The 19,536-nt window shown below is 36.8% G+C and overlaps 1 protein-coding gene across 3 annotated transcripts in view; it reads right to left on the reverse strand.

Annotated features, from left to right (window-relative positions):
- DCLK1 (doublecortin like kinase 1) overlaps positions 1–19,536 on the reverse strand; it is a 237,517-nt gene that overhangs the window by 10,644 nt on the left and 207,337 nt on the right. For 2 of the 3 annotated variants that reach the window (XM_053970076.1, XM_053970078.1), the window contains one exon: positions 13,251–13,364. In XM_053970076.1, coding sequence (XP_053826051.1) covers positions 13,251–13,364 — 114 coding nt within the window. Of the gene's footprint in view, positions 1–7,551; positions 7,626–13,250; positions 13,365–19,536 lie in introns of all 3 variants that reach the window. The other variant, XM_053970077.1, reaches the window with a different exon arrangement.

Consider the following 19,536-nt stretch of genomic DNA (forward strand, 5'->3'; position numbering starts at 1 on the left):
CAAAATGGGAAAAGGCAGGTGACCAGTAAGATGACATATAAAATGCAACCAAGTATCTGATCATGGCACTGGAAGCAAAGATAACTTTGAGAACTAAATAGGTTTCACTCATAAGGCTTGTAAAATTTGTCCCTATAATGAAAAGGTCTATTTAAAGGAATGCAGACAAAAGGTTATTCTGCTTCAAAGGATTTATGGCGTTCTCTTAAGATATGCATGACTGATTTCTCTAGAAAATTTACAAGTTACAGTGTGAGCCTCATAGGAGAGCAGAGATGCAATTATAGTCAACATATTTTTGAGACTAAAATGAAACTAAATCCATCATACTGGTGCAGAATAGCATTGTAGCAATCCATGCTTTCAAATAATGCAACCAGCATTCAATAATGATGTAACAAAGACAGAAAAATGGACAGGAGTACAGAACTACTACAGCAAATGGATTTAGTTAGGCTATATTGCTGAACGATTATTTTTGTGTCTAGAAACCATATAGCACTACTTTAAAAGGGTTAAGTAGTGCTTCTTATCCACTTTGATAAGTTCATCCCTATATTTAAAAAAAATAATTGCTACAAAATCCAACACTTTGCATCTGCCAATTTTTTTTGTTTACTGCTATTTTTTGGTTAAGAGCTCTAATTAGTATTTTCAATGCCTTCTATGTTTCTTAGTCTTGAACCAATTCAGTTTTTGATTATTTTTAATGTGAAACAGAATACCTAGATCTTTTACACACAGTGAATATACTGCTTACAGTATGTAATTTTGTGTGAAAATTGAAAAGAATGGCATATATTACCACTCTATAAAATACAGATTTCCATTTAAAGGCTATTTTTTATGCTTATAGGAAATAAGCATTTATTTAAAGTTTAAACCGCATCACATCATCCTGTGGAAACAGATACTCTCCCCTGAGAAATTTAAACATTTCTTGTTGAATACATAAAAATACTTGCATTAAATTGAGAATTTATTTTTAAAACCTACTATATGGGAATGGCGAATGTATATGTAAAATCTGAAGGTATTTAAATTTAGATAACTGACACATAAGGGAATGTATAAGAAAATTGGGGTTTTAGGATATTGCTTTTTATAAAGAACAAAGATAAGTAGGTACCAGAACATCTTTTCAAAAATGTCTGTAAAAATAAACCCTAAGATATTATATTTCTATGATTGTTGGGAAAGCTTTAGAGACTCTTCTTTAAATCTATGTGTTTAAATATACATAAAAAGCACTCCCTCAATAATGAAAGAGATTAAACAAAAACCCCATGACGGTCTCATCTAAACTAGCACCTTATGCTGCTGTAGTTTGTAGGGCCAAATATTTCTGGCTTCCTAACCCTTCAGAAACTTTCTGAGATATTTTGTTACTTTCTTTACATTTTTATCCAGTGTTTGCCCTGTATTTGATCTAATCAGTCTTTGTAAGGACATATTTCTAGAGTCCTGGGCATTATTGTGCTTTCTCTCCTGGGCTGAGAGACATCCAGAGCCTTTCTCACCCAAAGAGCTTATAGAATAAAAAGTTACAAAACCACAGAGAGTCAAAGAGGTCAGTGTTTATCTAGTGAGAGCAAAAATACACAGGTCATATTCTAATGTTTGGTGTTTACCATGTCAAAACTATGAAATGGGTTACTTCTGGCTACAGAGTGCTCAGGCCCTATAGAACTTGCAAGAAAAGGCTTTTTTTGCCCAATGTTCCAATGACATTTGACACTTCCAGTGTCTAATACCCTGCTGATGTCATTGTGGCTCTGCATTCTGCAAAAATGCTATTTTTCATTTAATGATGTCGCGTTTACTTTTTACCTCGAAAGAATTTCAAAATATGATAGATTCATCCTTTGGAACACAGAGAAGATGGTAAGATAGATACATATGAGTATTAACTGTGTGTGTTTTGTAAGTGTGATTTTCACCTACTGTACTTATGCACATGGACATATTCCAAAAATCAGATTTTTCATCATTATTGATGTTTTTATAACAAAGGCCTCTTATACACATTGCCTTGGTTTAACAGATGCGTTCTTTCACCTGCTGTTCATCTGGGTGGTTTGCCGGTGCATGAACCAGTCCATTATGGATTTCCAGGGCATTTCTACTTCAAGCAATTCTTTCGATAAATAATAGGAGGATCTGAAGTACAGTTATGCTTCACAGGGCTGCAAATCCCAGATTTTCATTATCACATTTTGACATTTTATTTTCCCCAGCTCTAGGTTAGAGACTGAGAGCTTTTGAAAACTATATGAGAGTAATGGGAACAAAAATGTAAAGATAGCATTCATATTTAAGATATGCAGCTGCCCTCCTGCAATCCATATGAGAAAATGTAGAGCTTCTTATCCAGCAGAAGATAAGTGGGTTGCCTCTAATAATTTGGTGAGGATGGGTCTGAAGGACTTAATTAAGAACTAATGTATTTTGCATCAACATTTAGTAATCCTGACACCCAGTACCAAGTGGTTACCAAGCCATTTTTGGAAAGGTATTTAATTTGTAGTAACAGAGCATTATTTTAAAATCATTGTTTCTGTCATTGACATATTAAGGTGTAGTTAGCATTTTTCCAGGATTTTACCTTAAAGAGTGTCTTCATCCTGATTTCTACTAACTTGAAGTTACAGGACTCATGAGCGATGCAAATCTATTTTTTATCTTGGAAAACACTGTACTGTGTATTTATGAACAGATTTTCAAAAACTACAACCATTTTGATATACATGGTGGATTTGCAATGGGAAGAGCCTTATTTCAGCTGCGGGCTGATATTTTCTGCCAGGTCAGTAATTACTGGATTAAAGTAACTGAATTTTATGGAAGTGAGCAGTGACTGTTATTCTTCTCACTTGTCTTAATTTACTGCTGACCACCAAATATAGATATATATTAGTTTCATTAATAAAAGAACATTAATGTGCATTTTGCCTCTTAGTCCATACATTATTCATACCAGCCAGGAGACTAAACTGGGGCTGCAGCTGTTCATGCATTAATCTAAGAAACCCTTCCCTTCGCTCGCTTTTATTCTGCAGGAGCACACTTGCAATTTGTTAGCAATTTTCATGAAGCTTTGTTTAGCATGTGGAATTAGATGAATCTACGTATTGAAACACTGGTATTTTTTCTTCCAGTACATTCTTTTATATTCACAGTTTTATACACACATTTAAATGCTCACACCTAGATAAGTTTATCTGATTTCCTTAAACTTCTGCCTAGTGACCTTTATACATTGACAGGTTTCCTTGCTGTAAAAATTACCATTAAATATTGCTTGTAGCACAAGGCAGGCAGCCCTTCAGTCTCATCTTTTTAAAAATTTCTTTTCCATGGGTTTCTCAGGTTATATATATATATATATTATATATACACTACATATATTTTTTTATATATATATATATATAAAGTGTGATTGATTCATGAATCAAGACACTTTTTTGAGAGTATTTCAAACTTAGCAATGCACCTCAGTCCAGGAGCAAGACACTCATGGTATTTTTAGTCCCTCAGGCACAAGGTATAACTAAGTCAAGTTACATGGTGATTTGGAGACGTGCAAATGACCACATCGAGGGGACAAATTAATCGAGTGGATTTGAACCCAGACCTCCAAATACAAAAGCCCAATGCTTTAGCACACCATGTAACTTCCAGCATGAAATTTAGCTAAAATGAAAATAAAAAAAAGGAAATCAAATCAATTTGATATATGCTTTGTGCTGTATTGGTGAGTGAACACAAAGACAAGTATTCTATATACATAACTGTTGAATTCATATTGGTGTATTTAAGTTTGTGTTTACTCTTTGACATCCCCCTTTTTAGAGACACGATTCCTCAGCTGGTTTCAATTACATGTGGAAGAGCGTTAGTGCCAAGTTGTTTGCATGAGTGAATTTTATTTATAGTTTGTAAATCAGTTGTGGGTTTTTTACTCAAAGATTGTGAGAAGATATTTTAAATTATTTTAGGTATCTGCCTGTATTTACCAATATTCAGTTTACAGAGGGTTTTATGTTATTAAAAATGACACTTTACAGATAGCAAGCCTGATTCCCATCTTCCTTGTCCCATCACTAAGATGTCTGGCTGCAACTTTTGACTTGAAAGTGTGTTGTATCCACTTGGGACAGGTGTAAGTAACTCAACAGATGCAAAGTAATGTGAACTAGGAACTAAACACAGAGGATGGAATTATGGGTTTTCAAATGAACTATTTAGATATATTTTTAACTGTGACAGTGAGAACTGTATTTTAAAAATCTAGTATTTATGAATTTAGTATTGACTAGATTGATAATTTTGTTAAGCATCCAGTGTAACTCATTTCCTTACTATTGTCATTATATAGATAGATCATTAATGACTTTTCCATACACTTCCTGGATTTTATTTTGCCCATTTTGCTTTTCTAGTGTGTCTTGGATATATAGAAAATAACACACCGTAATATTCTACACTAATATACATACACATACTGACATTTTCTACTAATATTCTGTTGGATGCAACCACTCTGTTGCTCCTTTGATATTCTGTATCAACCCAATCTACAGGGTTTAAACTGGGACCTCCAACACTTGTCCCCTACTGATGCTGTTTTGGCTTTTACTGCACCTCTGATTGCAGGGCTGATGTTCCAACTACATTTGGTGAATTGTTTTTAAAACATGTATTTAAAACATGTATTAGTCTGGGGTCCAAATGATTTTACGGATTTGGGCCCTGTGTCTTCTCAGGTCCTCATATTCAAGGAACTGTGAAAGATTTTCCAGGCTCATGCCAGCTACAACAACTCTGGCTGTATCTAAAAAAAAATCATGTCACTTCTGCATGTATTATCCCACTGAAAGGGAATAAAAGAAGATGCAGAACATGCTCAGAAAAATTAGGATTTTGAAGGACTTTGAAAACAGAAATCTTTTAGGCAGAGAAAAAACAAGGTTTTCTGATTGTTGGACGAGGAAATAGTGCAATTTTGAAAGTATTTCAGAAGACTTCTAGAAACTAAAGGTAAAAATGAAAAGAGGAGTGCAGAAGAAATTAGTAGTTTAACACTAACAAAGGGAGCATTACATTTTCCTTGAGACATGGTTTTCATTTTTTGCCGTACTTGTGAATTCAGATTAATTTTCATGTGCCTGTGATAAATTATTTGTTTTATAGACATGAATTGATGAACCTTTTCATATGCTTTGCATCTGCACTACTAAAAACTAAACACTTACTACATCAAAATGGTTTTATTTAGATGAAAACGTTGGTCATGACAACAGCTGCATGTTTCTGGGAGATGAGAGAGGCCCAAACACACAGCAGTGCTTCTTCCACTCACAGAGGATTTCCTAATTAAGCATCTATGCCTAGGAGCCCTGATCTCCCAGTTTGCCTTTCCACACTAGGTGCACAGTTTAGAAAACCCTAATTATAAACATTGTTGTTACTGCCCCCAGCTGGAAAACAGAGCAGTTTATGTATGAATAAGAGAGATTATCGCCCATCTGCTCCAGCCCATTATTCAGGGATGTGTCATTTTGCATGCTGATAGCAGCCATTACTAGTGCTTTAGTCAAATGACCTTTTTTTTTAATAGCTTTATTTATTTACCAAGTTGCAGACTTAGAGCCTTCCCCTCTACCTCTTCAAAACGGATATAGCTTGTTTCAAAACCTGGGCTATGCAGTTAAACTGAGTCAAGGCCAATCTGAGGAGATGTTCACTTTTCTCACAGGATCCTGTTTCTGGCGATCTGCTCCCCCTGAAGTAGGGGTTTTAAAAGATCCAAATATTGTATATAGCAAATGGAAAGACTTTCATTGCTTGATTTTTTTTTAAATGTAAAAAAAAAAAAAAAAAAAGAAAATCAGAGAAAGAGTGTAAACTGACCACGGATAGCAATTAACCTCCAGGAAGATAAATAAAGCTCATGTAATCTTCCCCACCATTTTACAGACCAGGCATTAAATTTGCAACTGTTTGTCAAAGTTCTGCTTGACAGAAAACGCCATCTTTCCTTCTTCAGCAGAAAATTCCTCTAATACTATCAAAACCACAGTCATCTAAAGCTGGGCACTCAGGTACCATTCCCCCTTCTCCGAAACCAAGGAGCACAAAGAAGGAGGCCAAGTGACAAGACAGATCAGCCAGTCACAGTGGGTTTGTAGCCACCACCACAAGTGCAATAGGGTGGAATTAGATGAATTATAGGTACTGCTGCACACTCCAGCACTCAGAGTGAGAGTCTTTTTCAATTTTTGCTAGCCAGCGTTCAACTCATGAATAGGATTGACTTTTCAACTTTTTGCCTGAAAAATAGGCTTATTTTTGGGTTTGGGTTTGTTTTGTTTTTCTTTCCCCAGAACATCCATATCAGAAACTACTTCGCCCTCAGTGTGCACTCAGGGAACTGTTAGGTTTTATGGAAAGCGTGCTGCAGTCCAATCCATGCACTTGGTGAAATGATCCAGGGTGGGAGTTTTACTTTACTGGAAACACTCACAGTGACCATCTCTGCTGTTTTTCTAAGGTGGTTACTTTGCTGAGATTTTACAAACCACTCACAGACAAGTTCTTAAACGCAGTGTTAGAAAACACAGGCCTTATAGTAAACTTATAAAAATTTCTCCAGCTATCAAAATGCAGGTCTTGTGAGTAATAAGGAAAAAGACAGCAAGTAACCACTTGACGGAAATTCCAGCACTCTGGATTTACTGAGGAGGTGTGTGGGCCTCTTGTGGGCTGTCAGACCTGGAACCCTCCTTGCCCCCACTCCAGAATAAGCCCCTCCCACCCAGAGCCCCATTTTATCATACATATCATTTTAAGCCAGCTAACGACAACCCTGGCACAGTTACACAATGAAGAAAAATATATTCAAGAGATTCATGCAATATAAAAAAAAAAATCAAACCAAAATAAATAGTTATCAGAAGGGTTTTAAAAAGAAAAGAGAAGGAATGCATTGTTAGAAACACAAGCTTACCAGCACATACAATGCATTGTATTTCAGTGAACTTGGGAGAGTTTCTATGCCCGCGTTATGCAAATGCATTGTTCAATCTAAGGTAAGGATTGTGTTTAGTGGGTTTAAAATGACAGTATATAGCTCCACATCTTGCATGGAAAAAGAGGAAAATATATGCTGAGAGCCTGTTGCTGCTCCGTGTGTTTTGAAACAGGAGCACAGGGGAAGCAGATGCCTTAACAAGCAGAAGGGAGGGGGAGGGTGCATACTTCAGCATATCTGTAGATTTTCTATATACACTGTCCTTTTAACTATAGGGGAGATCGATACTGAGCATGTGCAATGAAGAAAAAGCTGGCAATGTGGGTGTGCGGGATGGGTGAAGAAAGGGAATGAGGGGGTGTGGCATCTCAATCAAGATTAAAACGAAACTGATAAAGCAGCATATGGACCGGATAACAAATCAAAAAGCATGTTTATCCACTGAAGGAACTGGTTAATGGAGACTGCCAGCACGTTGCCATGGAAACACTGACTGTTGGCGCTGCACCATCTCATACCTTATCCAATACATTCCTGGTTGTTGGTAGTAGTCCAAAGACCCTGATCTCTTGATGGTAAACCCGTGGTCCAGCTGAGCAGAGAGAAATGGGGCAACTCAGTGGATCGACATTAGGCTAGAGAATTCAGACTCCAGAGCAAGATGTTCCTTATTTAGTGCATATTTACTGTTTTCACTTTCACTCTTATCTAACATCCTAAAGCTATGTACCGCAGAGGAAAAAGAAAAAAAAAAGTAAAGAAATAAAAGAAAAAGATACTAATCCTAGATTTGGTCTTGCCAAATTAGAGGCCGATTTATTCAAACTAAAATGGAGTTTGCAAATCCATTAGTTAATGCATAATGCATTCATTTAAAAGTCTGAAATATCTTGTTACCTCCAAAGGCAGTAGTGCCCTTTTAAGTTGCACATACCAGTAATAGAATATTATCTTTTGCAATTAAGCGGAGAAGTTCAATAATAATAATTTTAAAAAAATTAAATGCAGTGCAACCATCACAAGGAGCAGGCTAGACAGACTACACAAGGCTTAAATTAGACTGCTTCATAATCATGGAATGTGTAAAGATGAAAAGAATCAGGTTTTGATACCCCATCAATCATGGTAATTCACTTCTAAAAATGTGTTAACCTTGGAGAGTAGGACTACTCAGAGCCATAAATAACATTGTTTATCATTTCAACTTACACCTCATGCTCAAAAAGATAATAGTACAAAACTATTTGGTTTAAAATTGCACCAATTAAAGTCAAAATGGAAATGAACTTAACATTGTGTCCAGGAAATTGTGCTGGTGATATTACTTAAGCAATACAGATCTTTCAAGTTTAGTTTATCATTAGCAAAATCATGTGCATAAGAACAAAGAAAATGTGTTCTTTTCCCTAACCCTTCTGTGCTGCACTAACAGACAGTGGAAACATAATTTAGCTGAATTACATAAAATTTTTGGGGAAAAAATCTTGACAGAGACACTCTAACTGCTCTAAAACTGTTGCAATGATTTTCAGATTTTTGCTCTATGAAGGGAAAAGGCCATTTTGGGCTTCAATAAGAGTGTGGCATATATTTCCAATACTGATGACAGTTTCTAATTCTTAATTCAGAATAGCAGTTCAACACATTTCCAGGTACCAACCACTTCAAGGGGAGTTAGGAACTAACTGCAAATTTAACTTTTTCTTGATGACTCCCCTGCAAGTGTAGAATTTAATAATTTATTCTTTTTTGTTAAAACAATGCCTCTTTCATCTTATTTAGAATTACTTAAATGATGTTTCCTGTTTAAAACCACGTACCTAGAGTTAAACTTGTGTTGGCTTAACTACACTGGTCTGCTATTGCCATCTACTGGCTTCCTTGTATGCTGCACATAAAACACACAAAAGGACTGTTTTCCTAAAAAGCAGATCAAAAATATTGCCCTAAAATTGAATAGCCAAAAATTTATTCAGAGAAAATGGGGAAAGTCGCTCCCTAACATGATCTGAAATAGTTTTGGTGGTGTGGAAATCCTGTCATGAGAAACCCAACTGCAGAAAATGACCCCAGGACAACACAGACAATAGATGTGAAAGGATAGCCGAGACACAGGTTCAGCTTTAAGACTTTAAGAAAAACTTACAGTCTAGGCTTGGCTTCTCCTCCACACCACCCAAGAAATCCCATGGCTAAAAATACCATTTGGCATGGGTAATTTTTATTTTAAAATCAGCAGAATGCAGGGCAATGACCCACACGCTGCCTGCCCATTGCCAGGGTCCCCAACGCAGGACCCTGTAAGCAGAAGAGAGCTGCACCAACTTCCTAAGCAGCTTTTCTCTTTTTCTGTTCTACCTGTTTACTCTGCATCTCCAGCTGGAGTTTACTCCCATTGCCAAGAGAGACCTCATACAAACTTAACAGCAGATTAGCATTAGGCTTTTTCTCTATCCTAACAATGGCAAAAGTACAAGCACCAAAGTGATGACATACAGGCTAAGATTTAACACTTCAGACAAGGACATAGATTAAACGATGCTTGATTCATACAAGGAATTACAGCACACCTTTGGATTGCAGAAGCATGCTTAAAAAGTGATTTGCACTCTTAGTCGCTCTAGCCACTGTCTAGAGCGTGTCTAAAGCCTAAAGGGTACAGCCACAAGGGTACTGCTTTGTGGCCAAACCAAAATAAATGGAATTGACAACCTTGAAGAACTGAAGAATAAAATCTACCCCCAAATTTTAAAAAGGCTAGCTAATATAAGCCTGCTTTTACGTTTTTACTGCAGTACCTTTTATAAACACCATCACAGAACTAAAAAATACTGCTCCTATTGAAAAGCTGTATGAGAAACATGATCCTGCAAATATTTTGGCACATGTTTAACAGTAATGTGGCCATTCTGACACAGACTGAAGGGCACTAGCCCAAACGGTCTCCCACAGAGACTGGTAGTCAATGCCTGTGACAAGAGTTTAAGAACAGGGCAAGTAAAGTGATATTTCTCCTACATAGTCTCTCATCAGCAAGCAGTGTTTTTTAGGGACTTGCTAATTCTCTTGCTGTTTTAAAAGCTAGCTCTCCAATTAAAATTTTGCTGGCAAAGCTACGTTGGTTCAGGGGAATTTTTTCCCAACTGACATAGTTACTCTGGCAGAACTTTTAATGATGTATTATTGCATCAACAGGAAAGTCTCTTTGCTTGTATACTTAATTTTGTTTGAGAAATTATTCTACTACATCAGCAAAGGAACTGCTTTGCTAGGCATGCACATGTTCATTAGGGTAGTTTGTCCAAACTGATGAATCCTTTCAAATGTGGACAAACTTGAAGTCTGGACACATGCACAAGAAGTAGGATGTCTCTGCCTTGGATAGACGGAGACAACTTTTACTGAGATTACCACATCAATAAAGCAGACATAAGCCTGAACCAAAGGAATCAATGCAATTTGGACATCGCTGAAGGAAGCAGTAGCCACAGAAGTTGTATGCGAAACACATGTAGCTTCAAACTTCCTTTCAGTCAAGCTGACCAGAGACACATCTTTAGGAACTGAAATTTCATATTATAGTTTTAATTGGTGCATATGGTAAATACTCCTTGAGATCTTTGAGGTGTGTTACTTTTTACCACTGGAGAAAAAAGGCATATAATATATCATACCACTGTGAGGACAAACTAAGAACTAAATACCACATATTAGCAAGCTCTGTACACAAACAGGGTTATAATATTCAAAATAATGATAATATTTATCTTTCATACTATTAAGCTATAGAAATATAAGCACATATTAACACATTTTCACAAACACAGACACAGATGTGTAATATAATATACAGATGGTAATTCTATATATTATATACATAAGCACTCTCTCAAAAAGTATGTAAACATACAGGCAGGCACAAACCCCCAGTATTTTTATAGCAAATAAAGTTAGTGCATGTCTTTAGTGCCAAACAATATGTTACAGTATCTATACATACTTTGAAAGTTCTAAATCTAGAGTGGCCTTTGCCAATAGGATTTAATTTTAGCTTATTTGAGATTTCACAGTTAAAGGGAAATTCCCAAACATAAAACCCTGGTGACATGCATGTCAAATGTATATTAAATAGACTACCAAATGCAGAAACAATATTTAAAGACATTGCTGTTTTGCTTTTGGCTTTCTTTCACATATTAAATTATTTTTGTAGAAAACAAAACTAATTTATTAATAAAATGGAAATTATCTAGCATTCTGAAACATCACCAAAACACTAAAGAGGTCTATACTTCCCCATCTCTTCCCATAATCAAATCACTTTCTGAATTATGTAAAAGTATTCTAAACATTTCTACTTTATAGGCCAAGTTGCAGGATCAGTCGGGTCAGGATATGAAGTTGGCCCACAGAGATGATCACTAAAAATAATCTGTTAAATTTCCAAACACTAAAAATTAAATAAAAGTCATTAAGAATATAATTAATCATACACATTTTTTCCTGATGTTTTGCAGTGGACAGATTCACTACAGTGCCTTTTTCATTGCTCAGGTGTTAAACTGCTGCAAACAATTCCTTGGCAAAGCAACTGGGGCAAATAAAAAAAAGAGGAGGGCAGGGAAATTAAAAACATAAAGGAGGCAACGGATGGATGAGGACAGAGGCATAATTTCTTGCTTTTAAGCTTTGAAGTCATTAGCATGGAGGATCTGAGCAGTAATTCTCATGGACAAGCGTGCTGGCAGTCCATTCCATAGGAACACGGTTTCAGCTAGTCTATAAAGAACATACCTGCAGTTCAGATGAGCAATGGGTATGTGATGTTTTAGTTGTGGAAGAGTTGCTGCAGTATTATTGCTTAAAAATGAAAATAAATAAATGCTGACTGTGTTAGCTGATGACTGAAAAAATCTAGGAAAAGCATGAGGAACAACTTGTTTCCATGTTGAAGACATTCAGGGTAGGAAAGAGTAAAGAAAAAATATGAGAGAGGCACAGTTTGAAATGTTAAGTACTTATACCAAGTAACTTTGAGAGATTATCCCTTTTGCTGCACAAGCACTTCACACCTGTGAGCCAGATTGCATGTACTGAGCTGAATTTATTTCATGCTGATTTAACTCAACACTGGAGGGGCTGAGCTGAGAAACATGAAAGTGGAAACAGTACAAGGAAGTGTACATGTGCAGTCACACCACCTGCAATTTATGGAAGCTGGGAATGAACACTGAGTAATCTGATATGAGAATGGTTACGTTAAACATGTCACATTTTTAGTGACTCTTTGGAGTATTCACATTACTATGAGTAATAAAGAAAAGCTTACAAACACAAGCAGATGTATTAAAAATGTGAAGGATGTGCATGTTACTATTCAATGGTATTAGTATGAATAATCTCTTCATATGCTGAATATATCCTGTGTCCATGTATATGTAATACACATGTTCATCTGTGAGAAAAAACCACAATTGTATGTGATGTATGCTCCACTGAGGATCCCATTAAAATCTCAGTAAAGCTTGGCCAAAATTTTGGCCAAGCTTTGTTTCAGACACTCCGATGTGTTCAAACCTAGAATGGCTCCACTGGAATTGCAATGTGACAGAAGGCAGCAAGAAGTTCCATTAAGTCTTTACCCCATTAAATACTTCTGCTGACAGGGAAGCAGGTTGTGTGTGGCACTACAACAAAATGCTGCTGCCCAGCTAAATCTGGAGTGGCTAGACTCATGTTAACCATGAAGGCAGCAGCGAGGCATCACAGCTCTCTTTCATGTCTTCATAGAGGAGAGGCTTAGACTGCCATACAGATTTTCAGTTAAATTCTGAAGAAATTTCCATTTTAAAGTGGTGCTGTCTTGCTACAGTCTCTGTGTGGCCTAAATCCATATAATGAGTCTGCTTCCAAGTAAAATGTCATGATCCCACAGTTCAAATTGTTGAATTTACATTGGAGCTAGGTCCACTGATCTTCTGGTAAAATGTGGAACTGTGTACTGTGTGTACACACAGTAGGGCAGTTAAATAACAATGTGACTCACAAGGAGAATCAAAGGAGAAGTTGTGCAGGATACCAGTCTAACTATGCTGATATTAATTAAATGCTACAATTATCTAAATATTAACCCTTTCTGGTTTCTTTTGGTGTCATAAAAATGAAACTGTCTGGTGTGCACATAAATCTGTTTCATCTGTGTATTTCAGATGCTTACTGCTATGACAGAAACTCCAGCTGCTGTGCTGTTCGGCTTAGGGCCTGTGTTGAAATGCTTCTTTATCTTCCCAGCTACTGAGAGCTGATGTTCATTCTCTGGAAGGCCATCATCCTGCAGAAAAATAAAGCAAAATAAAACTTCAGAGAGGAAAGACGAAAAAAGAAGGAACTGAGAGGTGATTCTGATAGATCTCATCAATACAGAAAAGTTTAAAAAAAATTTATATTAACATCATTATCTCCATCAATATATTTAAGGTACTTACAAGATGAACATATTATGGCACCAAGCAGTCTCTCTCTTCTTCTTTACCCAATATTTTCTTCTCAAATTTTAGGTAATTTTCATTAATAATAATTAAGCATTGCATTTTTCTCACCATTTCCTTTCATTAATTAGCACCACACAGTTATTTTTATGCCCATTGATATTTCAAAACCTGAGGATTTCAGATGTGTTTAAGATTCTCTTTACTCATCACATAAATTTAATGATAATGACTCAAAAGTAAAAAGTATCCAAGATATTACAAAAACAAGAGGCTGGGCTGGGACATTCCTCCTTCCAGCTGAGACTTCAGAGTAAACCTGGATACCTGCACCCAGGGATGCATCCTCAGAAGCCCTGACAGAAAGAATGGAGTCTGTGGTTTTGCACAAGTCCGCAGACTGAATTCAAGCTGAGGAAAAAAGGGTTTTTTTACAAGTTGTAGAAAAGATCCTTATGCCTGAAAAACCTGCAAAAAGCCACTGCTCAGTGAGACTGCCCCACTAGCAGCATATTCAGGATTTCAGGCAACAAATACATAGAATACGGGGAATAGGAAACAAAATGTAAAATAGGCAACATATACAGGGCCACGTGCCATAGTCATCCCTAACTGGTGCTGCATGGTGTGTATAGGTATAAACAGCTCAAATAATTCTTAAACTCCACTTAGGCAAAATCCTAGCAGAATAAAGGCAAATGCAAAAATATCAGGATAGTGAGAGATGATAGACAATTTTTTTCTTTTATTTTTCAGCCATTATGAGTGCCCTTAAAGAGTTACAGAGCTGCTGCAGTAAATCATGAGTTCAATGAGCATATGGGAATTTTAGGGAGGTTGGTAGGGTTTGTTATTTATTTAGCTTGGGGAGTTTGTGTTTAGAGATCCCTTACTCACCCCTTAACAAAATGTCTCAGCTGGCAAAATATGGTCAAGTGCACACAGCTGCAAAACACAAAACAAAACAATACAACCCAGTAGCTGGTTATTGTCTATCACTGGGGAGTCCTGGCTTGGTGGTATATGACCCCTAAAAATAATCTGCTTCCCGTTGACCTTGCCTTTCCCAGAAGAAAGCTAGTCTGTAACGTGAACACCTCCTCACGAGAGGAGGGAAGAAAAATAAAATCATTCTCTTGGCTTTCGTGACATGAAAGTCTGCCAAGCCTTCATGTCATCTTGTCAAAAGACTAAATTACAGACAAGACAATAGTTACCAAGACTGTGGTCATATTTTATTGGTGAAGCACCGCACCCACAGTTCCAGTGGCAACATGCCACAGACACATAGTTTGGGCTCCACCTTTTAGATTAAATACCTTCCAGCCCAATTTAAGATGCAGCATAGGGATAGATCAGAATTCCTCTATTGTTACTAAGTTTTTATTACTACTGTTGGTGCCACCTGATGTTTAGTAGTTCTCTTTTATTTAAACATGCTTTATAAACAAATCAATATATATTAAACTGGTTCCTAGAATTAGTTCAGTCAACAATACAATAGCTATTGAGGGGGAGAGATGACAGCTGTTTAACTAAATACAAAACAAGCTGCTCTGCAGTTTTGAAAGTCAAGAAATGAAAAAAATATCAAATTGATCAGAATCATCAGGTAAAGTTGTAGAATTGGAGAACAGTGTAAACACTGCTGACAAGAATTTCATTGGGTTGCTGAAATGGGTGGGATGCCAAACCCTAAAGAGGTTAACTGTTCCTTTCTCCTATAATAAGTCTTTGCTTTTGGTTAGGATCACAGAATTAATCACAAGATTTTTTTTAAAAGGTGATCAGTGATTTTTGCTGCTCCATCTGGGAACTGTAAAGAGTCCTGAGCTTCAGAAGATGTCGACTGCTAAAAGTCTGAAAGAAGAGCTCTCCTGTGCACACCTCAGAAGCTGAACAGTCAAAAGAGCTTGAAACCTCTGGCCCAGAATTTGAGTTTTCACACAGACAATATGAACTGCTTGGAATGGTAACATATTTTTGTTTTTTGTTTTGGGATGTTTGTTTGTTTGTTTGTTTTAATCAGCCTCTACAAAATACCTTTCACGGTCTATTTACAAGAATTCAAAATAAAAAACAATAAAAAAGAGGCACAAGGTCTTGGAGAAATTCCAGTAATTTATAAAAACTGGTTTCATATTTGCATTGTTCTCTGTGGCAGGAGACATTGCCACTCAAAGTGTTATAAAGATGTAATGAAGCTCAGGATTCCCAGGCTCCCACTGCCCTGGAGCACTTAGATCCATTTCACAAGATGGTCACAAAAGCTTTACTTTCCAGGTCTAAAAGCGTCAGATGAATAGATCATTATACAAGTAACAGCAGGAAATTAGAGTAAATAGATGTGCTGGAAAAGCTTTTGGACACTGCTTCCTTTAAGGATTCTAAGGAATTTTTTTTGTGCAGTGTCCTAGGGTGTAACCAAAAGTAGTGCAGCTGCAAAATAAAGAATGTATTTTAAAATTAATTTTCTTACAAATGTTTAGCTTAATGATACTTATCCTTGGTTATTAATTTCTTTTGCACACAAATTTCCAAGGCAGACATAGTGGGGGAAAAATATAAAATCACCAGGTTCTTTAATTCTTTTTAGGCTGGTGTGTGCCATCTTCCTCTTCCAGCAATAACACACATTTTATATTGATTATTTTAACAGAGAAGGATTTACAGAATGCAAGCTATCCCTTTCAGCATTCACTGCTCAGTGATGTATTAGGAAACATTTACTACTTATACAAAGAGGAATGAGTTTGTCCTGTAACTTGTTTCAGGTTATTGATAACATCAAAGTTTAAAATGCCAGACCTCAAGCTTCCTGCCTCTTTTGTAACTCTTTGCCTTTCCAAAAAAAACTGAGCAGATAAAGTAAAGATTTGGGGTCCCTGTAGGGGAAGTATAAACTAATGGATTTGTTTCCAGGTCTAAGTGTACTGCATAGGAGAGATGACTCCAAATAAATGAAATGGAGGGGGCAAAGAACTGCTGCTGAATTGCATTTAGAATTCAAGATCTCCATCTGTGGCAGTGGCATGTAGCCAACATCTTTTCAGGTTTTGTTTTTTTGAATTGAAAACAGCTGGGATATTATTCACATCGAAACTGCTTTACTGGTCTGACTCTGACCATAACAAGTTTTGCAGTTTCCAAGAGGAATCCAGATATTTTTATAGCAAAAATTTAAACTGAAATGAGGGTTTGCTCCTACTGAAACTGTCAAAGCACATTCCAGGAATCTCAGCAATTTACCAAATAATCACATAATAAGCAGCTATAAAGTAGAATGATTATTTACAATCTACAAAATGGTTTTATACAGTGTAAGCAGTTGCAACACTTCTATCAAAGGTTTGATCAAAGAGAGAAAATGTTTCTTAAAATTGTCAAAGAAAACACGTGCTTGCTTTTCAAGCCAGCTGTTCTATCTAGTATTTTAGCTGCAGCTTTAACACTCTGAATAGGTTCAAAACTGAAACAAGGGAAGTGTTGTAGTGAGCTCTATCCCAGCTGAAACTATTAGAGAAAGTAAACTCCAGCATTTGACACCATGGAAAAGTATTTAAGAAGGTTACCTGTGAAAATGGAGTGTAGGTGAAAATTCCGTGTGCCATTTCTTCTCAGAAAGAGAGTAGACACATAAATGCTCAGGTAATTACAACACATAGATTGCAGAGCCTTTTTTAAACAGGAATGAGTGCATTAATTCTCTGTCCTGAAGCTGGGAAAATGAGGTCCAGGGAGGCTGTGTAACAGACTTGCAGCTGATCCAAAGAGGGATGGCAGAGGCAGGTGTAGTTGGATCTGACACTGTACATTCTGCCTCTGCAGGCTGCCCCTGCTAGCTTATCTACTGATACTGCCCAGACACACTTCAGGGAAGTGCTCTTTCTCATGGAACCATTTAAGCAGCTGTTTCAACTCAGCCATGTTCTTATTTCTTCCAATGTGAACTAGGATTGTAGTGCCATCCAGTTAATTTGATGCCCAGTATTAAGTGCTTCCATGTGTGATGCCTTGAAATAGGAGCAATGTTTGGAATGTGTTAAAGCACTTTCCTGAACTGGTCCCAGTGCTAGACTTTTTCCTCCCAGAAAAAATATAGGGAGGACATAAGAAAATTCAAAAGCAGTTTTGATCTGCGTTATGAACTATCTCTAGTGTAATGATGCAGACAAAATACTGATTTGTTTCAGTTGTTAAAAGCAGCAGAAAAAAGGGAATTACTGAATTGTCATGGAATATTTGTTTCACTTACTTATAGCCAGAACTCCTACAGGTTTTGATTGCAGAGAATTATTACCAGCATAAAACTACAAGTGCAGCAGAGCTAGACCAAAGATGAATTGATCACCACATGTTGTTTCTAACAGTGCATCACAGTCACTCTTTAAGAAGTAGTATATTTAATAGAAGCAAGTAGATATTGAACTTTCCCTGGTATGTCCTCTAGTTCATGCCAACCAAGTACTTAAGAACTTTGTGAGCCAAGAGTTCTATCCAGACCACTATATTTAATAAGCACCAATGGGATCATTCTCCAAAAATGTATCAAATTCTCTTTTGCATCCATTTATACCAGTTCTCTACACCACCTTCTGCCAACTTCTGGCAAAGGGTTCCACATGTTATTGCACAGAAATTCAGGAATTTGCCAAGGTGCTTCAGTAACTAGAGCTCAGGTTTTTCTAGCAGAGCTCTGGAGTGTTATAAGTCTTTCTCCCCCAGCCCCTCTCCCCTTCTATCCGCACCAGCAGGTACTATTGAGGGCAGGGAAGGCACAACCACCACTGGGTTACTGCCAAAGGGCTGCACCTCTTCTTTTTTATACATCACACTAAAATGGCTTTCTAAAACACATAATGGCATAACAATTAAAAAAAAAAGTATCTGGGGGTAGCATTAACATTTCAAATACATTTTTCAGAAAAAATGGAAGATCAGTGACCACTTCCTTAAGTGGTGTAAGCAAGTGACATTTCAGTAATCTCAGCAGCAATGTGCAGGCTGGCACTGCGGGTGACTTGGCCTCTGTGTGGCCTCTGATCAGTCACTTCCATCCCTTCCTCTTCAGCACTCCAGAAATCTCCACACGTTCTCCTCCCATGGAGACAGAGAGACCCCTCAGTCACCATAAGGCATTATAAACTACGGCAGAACACTATGTCCAAGGATAGCCCCTGGCACCAAGGAAAATAAATATTTCAGCTGCTTGCATGTCATCTTCAAAATGAAAATATTTTCATCAGACATTGTCCTGGATCCTTGCACTCTTCATACACCACAGACAGGCTCTGCATGTTAATAGCATTTACAATTTAAAAAGTAGTTTGGGTAATAAGGGAGCCCTCCAAGTGTAAAGCATGTCCTTGGAAAATTCTTAAGTGATCACTACTACTCTATGTGGAGGACACTTTCATAAAAAAAAAATTAATATCTGAGGTGACTGTATACTTGAATTTTTAGAATAGTTTTTTAGTGAGAAATGGATTTTGGGCACAGCAGCTAAGGGACCAAAGAGTATTCCAGGGAGGACTGCAAACTCAAACTTGCAGCATACAAAATGAAGCATTATTTCCTCTTTCTGTATTTTTTTTCAATGTTCATCCCAATTGTGTTTCTTTTCTCAGATGTCCCTTCTGAATTGGAATATAGATTATCCCAAATTTTTTATTTTTGTCATCCAAATATTTTAAAACATGTTAAATAGTCTGGAATAATTAACACATTTTAAATACCATCAGAAGCTAAATATGATTCTAAATGCTTCCCTGTTCCATTCTGGCTCAAGTAGGATTAACATTATGGACTGTATTTCAGTAACTCTTAATCATGACTGTAAGATTTTTGAATGAACCTCATCTCAGGAGAATAAAATGTGTCACTGAACCTGCAATCAGAGAGTTAGAGATATACATTTATCAAATAGGATTGAGATTTGTTGAAAGTCCATTTCAGAGAAAATGTAGCTGAGCACACACAAAATAGTAACAACTCCAAGGTACACAATACACTAAA

The sequence above is a fragment of the Vidua macroura genome, chromosome 2 (genome assembly GCF_024509145.1).
Source record: "Vidua macroura isolate BioBank_ID:100142 chromosome 2, ASM2450914v1, whole genome shotgun sequence".
Taxonomy (NCBI): Eukaryota; Metazoa; Chordata; class Aves; order Passeriformes; family Viduidae; genus Vidua; species Vidua macroura.